This window comes from Haplochromis burtoni, unplaced genomic scaffold, assembly GCF_018398535.1.
Source record: "Haplochromis burtoni strain Fernald_Lab_line unplaced genomic scaffold, NCSU_Asbu1 Contig_275, whole genome shotgun sequence".
NCBI classification, from domain to species: Eukaryota; Metazoa; Chordata; class Actinopteri; order Cichliformes; family Cichlidae; genus Haplochromis; species Haplochromis burtoni.
In genome coordinates this window covers 388,089-396,585 of record NW_024582636.1, presented here as the reverse complement: position 1 = coordinate 396,585, position 8,497 = coordinate 388,089, and the positions used below count along the sequence as shown (strand labels likewise).

The following is an 8,497-nucleotide window of genomic DNA, read 5'->3' as shown; positions in this document are numbered from 1 at the left end:
TGTATATATAAACAAAGAAGTTACATGGATTCAACAAAAATATTCTAGATATGTGTTAAATGCAATGATTCGAAAGGGACCTTTTGTTTTTCCACCGTGTGTGGGATGTGCAGATTGTGATGGGGAAAAAGTATTTCTAAACCGGTCCCGCTACAGCCTTAATTCTTAAATTCTTGGTTTAATCAATTATCAGTACATAAAGAATGAATGGATGCTGATGGGCCTTAGTCTGCTAAGAAGAAAAACAAATGGGCTTATGGGTACAACAAATGTTGTCAAGCCTGCCATTTAAAAAATTTTAAAAAAAAGTTTAAGGGAAACTTTTGAATCTTTATGGGGAGCATTTATGGATTTTTGTCAACAATGGCCTGATCTGAAGAGGATGTGGACAACTGACAGTTTTTCATACTTCCTCAATAAAGACAACATTAAAAAAAAAAAAAAGCTCCTGCTCTTTTTGAGAATAGTCAAATTGATATCGAATTTTTAAGACCAGTACTGATATTTGGTGGCTTCCAGTGTTCCGAGATATTGGCCAATATTCTTTCGGAAGCACGAAACATAAACAGATTTCCCTGAAATGTTTTATGTGTAGTTATTTGTTTACTCGTTTACGGTAAGCCCAACTCTGCTCAGATAAGATGGTTGTTGTTGTATTTGTGGCGTTCCAAAAACGTTACCAACAGAGAAGTTAGAGTGCCCTCTGGTGGACAAACTATGCAGCGTTTACATTTTACTTTTTTTCTTTTTTCTTTCTTTTAATTGGCCGTGGTAAATGCAGCTACCAGTAGATCAGCAAATGGCTAATATTGGCCGATAACAGGCCTTTCGATAAATCAGTCCCTTTCTAGCAGAGGCACTGTATGTCCAGGTTTTCTGTTTGTTTGTTCTACAGAAATTGTTTTTGTTTTGTTTTTTTAGTTTTGCTTTTGTTTTGCTTTTTTGCCAAAACTCAAAAGAAACTAGAAAAATTTGCATTTCCTGCGAAAATGCTGTGTGGATGCCTTAACGCTGAAGATGTCTGCTGAAAAAGTTGAAAAAAAAAAAAAACAACTTTGCCCTTAGCAGGATTTGAACCTGGCCTTTCTGGTCTCAAGGCAGTTACTCATTTCACTGAGCCAAACTGATTCCCACAAAGAAGAGGTGGAGAGACTGACAATTGTGATGAGATGAGCAGAAGCGGCTGAGAATTGTGCTGATAAGAGGTGAAAAGGCTGAAAACTTTGCAGAAAAGAGGTGAATAAGCAGAATTTGGGCATAAAAGAGGTGAAAATTCTGCTGAAAAGATTTTTTTTCTGAAAACAGCAGAAAAAACTGAAAAATTGTGCTGAAAAGGGGTGAAAAAGCTGAAATTTGTGTTGAAAAGAGTTAAAAAAGTTTAACTGTTAACTGAAAGAAATGTTGCCATAAGCGGGATTTGAACCCGGGCCTCCCAGTCTGAGAACGGATGCTTATCTCACTGAGCTAAAACACAGGTCAACCCGGCAAGGAAAATCAGTGAGGCCACTGATAATATGGCAGAAATGGGCAAAAAATATTGCAAAAAAAAATTCAATATCTCAAAAAGTATAGAAGTTATGAGCACCAAAAGTCATAGCACCCATTAGCAGAAAGAGCAGAATTTTTTAAGATTTGAACGGTGAAAATAGCACAAAAACTGAGGGAGTAGTAGAGGTCCAAAAAACGTATGGAAGCAACTACGGCATCCACACAATTATGAGCCAATCACAAAACAAATCTGTGACCTGTCAACACCCCCAGATGTCATATAGGGTTTTAGTCTGTTTTGGCTGAGCCACAGTGAGAAATTTGTCTCTAAGCCACTCCAGTGTAGTCTCTAACTGCTTTAAGGTGAATCATTGCTCTGATCCCAGGTCACATGCAGGTTTTAAAGGACATCTGTGTCACTTAAATGTGACGGATGAATCCACATGATATGCGGTGAAACTGTTGCAAAACCACATTTTAGGGGGTTTTGGTCCTTTCGCTTAACAGTTAATTTAGTCATAAAGAAAAATAATTATGCACTTATCCCACACTTTTCCTTTAAAGGGAGAACAATACATGTCATGACTTTCTGGAAAACAACAATCCCAGGCTCGCTCTGTGGAACTGCTAAATGCTAGATACTTCGAAGACACAGACAAGAATTGTTTTCTCCAAGCATAACTTGGTTTTCTCCCCAGTGATCTGACTTGATCTTGTTGTTTTCCGTGCCCTTCTGATGTTCAGTTCCACTATTTCTTTTTACCTGTCAACCCATCACCTGTCTTCTTTGCCAGATAGGAAAGAACCGATCATAAAACAGGAAACTATGAGGAAGGGAGTAACTCCCCTTTGACACCCAGTGCACATGCCAACATTCACAATCTCTCTCAACCTTATCCGGGATTGAAGACCGGGCGGTTAGAAAGGAAAAGAAACTAAATACAAACCGAAGGAATTGTCAGAGGCTTTGGTTTCCATGTTTCCCTACAAAGACACTCCACGATGCGTGTCTTTCTTGAGTGTTTACTTTTTGACTCACCTGCTGTTTTTTGTCAGGGAGACTATGGAATTATCTCTCTTCCTTCTCCAAGAACTCCAGCATTTAGGAGAGTGTGCGAATGCTAAGTAGAGATTCACACCGAGCCAGATTCCCGCCAGGGGAGCTAGAGCAAGCTGGGTTCATCACTACAGGACACATGGACCCAGTGCCAGGCTCTGTAGCAAAGCATTGTGCTTTTTGGCATATTTCTCGACAGTCTCAAATGGAGCGGTTCCAAGCTGAAGCTCCAGCTGAGAGCTCATGGTGGACAGAGGGAGAGAGAGTAGAGTGCATATCGCTATGTGAGAATGGTCATCTCTGCCAACGAAGAGAGCCACAGAGGCCAGAATGACACACTTTGAACAGATGACAGGGACCTGAGTGTTGGCCAACTGGGATCCACCCGTGGGATGAATGATCTCATACAGGAAGAAAGGACAGGACTGGGCTGTCCCTCCTAAACTCCACTTCAAATGTAGCATAAACAGAGCATTGAAACATATATGATCCTGTAAGGCACAGTGTGAAAACCAGAACACAAACAAATGAAGGGATTAGGATTTGCGTTTTAGAAGAGTAATAATTGAATGGCGTGCAGAGCTTCATCCTCTTTGCGTGGTGAATCCATTATTAATCCTTTACAAAGTGGCTCTGTTGACTTTGGCCTAGTGTGAAGGTTTGGCTCCAACTTGTTACTTGAATCATTCGCTTGTCTTCAAAGTCTTCCTTCCACAATCACCTTCTTCCAGGTATTTTGTGGTAAACTATGGTTGTTCCAGTTGATCCAGTGATCTCCAGTTACTTGTGAATAAAGGAAATATTGAACTTTTTTTTTTTCTGTTAATTTACAGTTATGGAAAAATACATTTTTGCACAAGACTCCTTTGTAAAACCAAGTATGCCCCATGATTTATGAGCGTGTAGAATTACCTTTAGCAGCATTAATGTGAAGTAACTGTTCTGTGTATAGTTTGATCAGTCACTCAGTCATTGTGGAGGAATGTTGGCCCACTCACACAATACCTTGTAATGACAGTAAATAAGTAAAAAAAAAAAAAAAAGGTTTGCTTGAAATTCTTGCAAATTTGTTGAAAATAAAAACAAAAATCTAACACACAGTATTTAAAGCCATTGCCATCACTGTGTATATTGAGCTCAGGCACATTCTGCTTCCACCAAGCATCTGTCAGATATTTCTACAACTTGATTGGACTCCACCTGTGATTAGGGATGGGTACCGGTATCCGGTGCCATTATGGCACCGGTTCTGACATAAACGGTAGTAACCAGACCGAAAAGCAGCGCACATTTCGGTGCTTTTTTTTCCTGAGCTGTGATACACTTTGGATTCTAGCCAATCATTTTACCTTTGCAAGGATAGTAGGCGGGTCCAGGTACGTATGTTCTTTCAGAGCAGAACTACAGATTAAAAATGCCCAAGGCGAAGCGGTCAAAGTCTGGCTGTACTTCACAGCAAAAGATGCAAACTCAGCAGCCTGCAACAAGTGCTTTAAGCTGATACTGTGATACTGTGCAAAGGAGGTAACACCTTGAATCTGACGACGAACCTGGCGACGCTTAGCGTTTTTTAAAAGCCGAGAAATGCACCGAGTTAGAAACATCCCCCAAGAACCCGAAGAGTAGAGTCCTGGCCCCTAGCCCTGCCAGTGTAGCAGAAATGATGAGGATGATGATGATGCAGCAGCAGCCGTTCTTCTCTGCGTGAGTAGCTTAATGTTGTTCATGTGTAATTTATGTTGAGTAGGCTAACCACGTTATTACATTAATGCATGTAAGGTGAACTAGCAAACACCGTCGTAGTTACATGCTTCTTGTTTGATGGCAGATGCTCCCTTCACCCTGGCCAAAAAAGCTAAAATGACCACAGAAAAAGTGGAAAACAGCTAAACATGAGAGGTTTTTGGACAAAGTTTGTGGGTTTTTTTCCATTCTTTAAGCACCGGTTCGAGCACCGTTTAAGCACAGGCACAGTTTCAAATGTACCGGTTTGGCACCGGTATCGGATAAAACCTAAACGATACCCATCCCTACCTGTGATAAATTCAGTTGGTTGGACAGGATTTAGAAAGGGACACACCTCTTTATTTAAAATCCCATTGTTGACAGTGCATGTCAGAGCACAAAACCAAGCCATGACGTCTAAGTCATTGTCTGTAGACCTTTGAGACAGGATTATATTGAGGCACAGATATGGGGAAGGGTACAGGAAAAAAATGGCCTCCATAAATGGAAGAAGTTTTGAACCACCAGGACTCTTCCTAGAGCTGGCCGCCCAGATAACCTGAGTAAGGTAGAAGGGCCTTTGTCAAGGAGGTGACTGAACAACCTGATGGTCACTTTAGCTCCAGCATTCCTCTGTGGATTGAGGAGAGCCTTGCAGAAGGATAACTATTCCTACAGCACTCTACCAATCAGGCTTGTGTCACCTGGCTACTACCATTCCTAAAGTGAGACATGGCCCTGTCGGCATCATGCTGTGGGGATGTTTTTCAGCAGCAGGAACTAGGAAACGAGTCGGTATTGAGGAACAGCAGCAATGTACTGAAGCACCCTTGATTATAACCTGCTCCATGGAAATATGGACTAGGCTGAAAGTTCATCTTCAAACATGGTAATGACCTTAAGCACACAGCCAAGACAGCACCCGAGTGGCTTAGGGAACACTGTGTGAATGTCCTTGAGCGCCCCAGCTGGAACCCAGAATTGAATCCAATTCAACATCTCTGGAGAAATCTGAAAATGGGTGTGCTCTGATGCTCTCATTCCAACCTGATGGAGCTTGAGAGGTTCAGCAAAGAAGAATGGAAGAACAACAACAGGTGTGCCAAGCTTGAGGCATTATACTCAAAAAGACTTGAGGCCGTAATTGCTGTCGAAGGTGCTTTAACCAAGTACAAAGTAAAGGCTGTGAGTGCTTTTATAAATGTTATATTTATGTTTTTATTTGTGATAAATTTGCAAGAATTCTGTAACATGACACATGTGTTACAGGTGAAGCACTGTGGATACTTTCCAGATTCACTGTGTATTGTGCTAACATCGACATTTTTGATTAAAAAAATAATTTAATACTAATAGTGAAACATTAGATGAGGAAATGAAAAACAAATTGCTCCTTTGATTTAACACATCCCAATAATTCCCTCAAAATATAATGGATTCAACCTGAGGCAAGTTAAATTGTATTTAATTGTATAAGATAATCCACATCGAAATCAGCACATCAGCTGAATTGCAAAATTACTATACGTTACTGTATAGTAATGTATAGCACGTAAACTTACGTATAAACTAAGTGTGACCAATCCTGTTGCATTTCACATCATACCAACCACTGAAATATTAGTTGATGTTAATCCAAAGTTTAATGCAAGGCAGTTGTTCTAATGTAGTGGTCAAACCATTGTTGGGCTGCCATTCACTGCATTGTTTCCCTCAGTGGTGAACATCAGCTAGTGAGTCATTCTGAGTTCTTTGTGCTTCCATTTTTTTTTTCTTCCTGTGATTGAAAAAATAGTGCCATCTCAGGGGTTGGTTGAAGCATGTGGTTGGCTGAGTCACTTTTACTTTGACTGAGTGAGTAAGAGGATGAAGCCAAAGTCCATTGTTGCGTTGGCACATACCCATGCTGTTTAGCTTATTCACATCCTAAAAAGACTGATTTGACAGTCCTGGTGTTTTATTCCACTAGAATATAGATCAGTTCAGTTTTCAACTCTTTTTAAAAATCTTTTTTTGTATGTTGTAGAAGTATAATTAGGGCTGTGCTATATGACCCAAATCTCATATCCCATTCTATGACATTTCTCATCCCAATAACAATATACATCACAAAATAGTGCTTTTTCTGTCAATTCTGTGAATCTCAGGCAGAGGCAACTGAAGAATGAGCATTTCTTCCTGTTAAAAGGGAGTTTTTCCTTCCCACTGTCACCAAAGTGCTTGCTCATAGGGGGTCATATGATTGTTGGGTTTTTCTCTGTATGTATTATTGTAGAGTCTACCTTACAATATAACGCACTTTGAGGCAACTGTTGTTGTGATTTGGCGTTGTATAAAAAAAATTGAATTGAATTGAAAAAGAATGACGCGATATATGAGTTTGAAATTGATACCATAGGGTGTATCTACTAAAAATTTCAGGAGAATCTCAATCACCTTTGTCCTCGAGGTCAGAGGTGTGTACTCTGTTTGGTGGTTTGGTGACAGCTGACATTAGCCATGTTTCTTACCAAGATGGATTTTGGGATCCGTGTGTGTGTGTGTGTGTGTGTGTGTGGACAAGAAGCTGGAAGCAGCAGACTGGTCTTGAACCTGGTGACTGCACATCATCTCGAAATATGTGTCAAGGTCACATCTGCTCATGGGTGTACCCTGACTGGTGCCATCTGTCATTATGAGCCGGTCGAGTCTGGCATTACGCACACGTTCATCACCTGAAATACTGTCTGTCAGCACATGCAAACATACATGGATTTAGTCTTCATGTAAAGAAGGGGAAAAAAACTACACTGAACTTTTACTGGCTTGCTGTGTGTCTGGGAGCCATAATTGAATATCTAACAAATGTTTTTCCACCTCTCTAAATGAATACATATTTTCATTGCTCTTTATTACAGATGAGGTGGTGTACTTATTTTTGCTGATAGTGCTTCATTGTAGCAAGTATGAAGTATGTGTAGGTGGCAGGATGCATATCTATTCCCTTTCCAGCTACAGCGGGGGGGTTTTTTTCTTCTTCTTTCAATTACAGCAGAAAGCCTCATAAAATGAAACGTCTGTATGCCAACACATTACATCTGTGCTTTGTGTTTCCACCGAAGCAGCAAATAAACAGAGCAAGCAGCATTGTTTATATTATATCATACATGTGATTCGATTAATTTGATGAAAAGTCCGTATCTTCTTGCTTCGATTTCTTTATTCAGTTCAGTGAAGTTGGAATTTATATGGTCTGGCACAGAAATGAATGCATAAATCTACTAATCATTAGGAAAATTTGTACGTGTGTGAAGGAGAATTTGAAAAATGCAAAGGGAATAGAATTCTGAGTTTAATTTACGCTTTGTGTGTCGATCCTTCAGAGATTCAGAGGGCCGGAAGCTGTGTAAGAAAGTGAAGGTGGACCCGAGCTCCAAACGTGGAAGAGCAGAGCTGCTGCATTACAAGTGAGTAACCAGCAACTCAGCTGGCTGTCAGATGCTTATCCACACCTCAGTGCTTTTTGGAAAGTGATACCGTGCTTGCAGCTTAAGAAGTGCATTACTTACAGTTTACTCCTGGTGTTGAGAGCATTGTGTCCCGCGTGTCTTTCAGAGATGGGACATTCCACACGGAGTACAGCAGGCCTGCTACTTTCAAGGTCAGTGCGAATCTGCGAATCTGCATTCTTTACATGAACTGTTGTCTGCTGTGTAGTATTTCCTAATTGCTCCTCACATTCAGAGGACTAATTATTTTACCTCTGGCTCTACAGAGCCCTGCCTTCTGCTTTCATTTCTTTCTTCTTCCTTCTTTTTCATTTTGTTATTAAGTTTATGAATGGACAAAATGTGTGGTATTTTCCAGGGAAGAATATTAGACACAATGTTAAGAATTTGCCTGATTTTTATTCATTTATTTGTTTTTGTTTTTTCTTTGAGAACCAAGTTGAAAATCAGAAGCATCTGTGGTTACATGTAGTTGGCTATTTATGAAATCATTTATAACCTGCATTTTAATATCAACAGTGCATCAAATAACAGCTTGAAAACAGTGTCACTGTGTGAAAATGTGACCTTTATAGCAATGACCCTGCAAATTCTTTATTTCTTTGTGCAGCCCCCCTCAGCTTTATAGTGCCTTACAGTTAGTTTCAGCTCATTGTTTATCTGCCTGCTGTGCAACCTTGCTCTCATGGCACAATCATACTCTCACTTTCATAGCGATGCTTTTTGTCACGGCAGGCGG

The 8,497-nt window shown here is 40.2% G+C and overlaps 1 protein-coding gene across 1 annotated transcript in view; it reads left to right on the top strand.

Moving 5' to 3' along the window:
- pdia5 (protein disulfide isomerase family A, member 5) overlaps nucleotides 1-8,497 on the top strand; it is an 84,904-nt gene that overhangs the window by 28,667 nt on the left and 47,740 nt on the right. Inside the window, exons 4-5 of the mRNA XM_005940080.2 lie at nucleotides 7,633-7,716; nucleotides 7,865-7,910. Of these exons, the coding sequence (XP_005940142.1) occupies nucleotides 7,633-7,716; nucleotides 7,865-7,910 (130 nt within the window). The remainder of the gene's footprint in view (nucleotides 1-7,632; nucleotides 7,717-7,864; nucleotides 7,911-8,497) is intronic.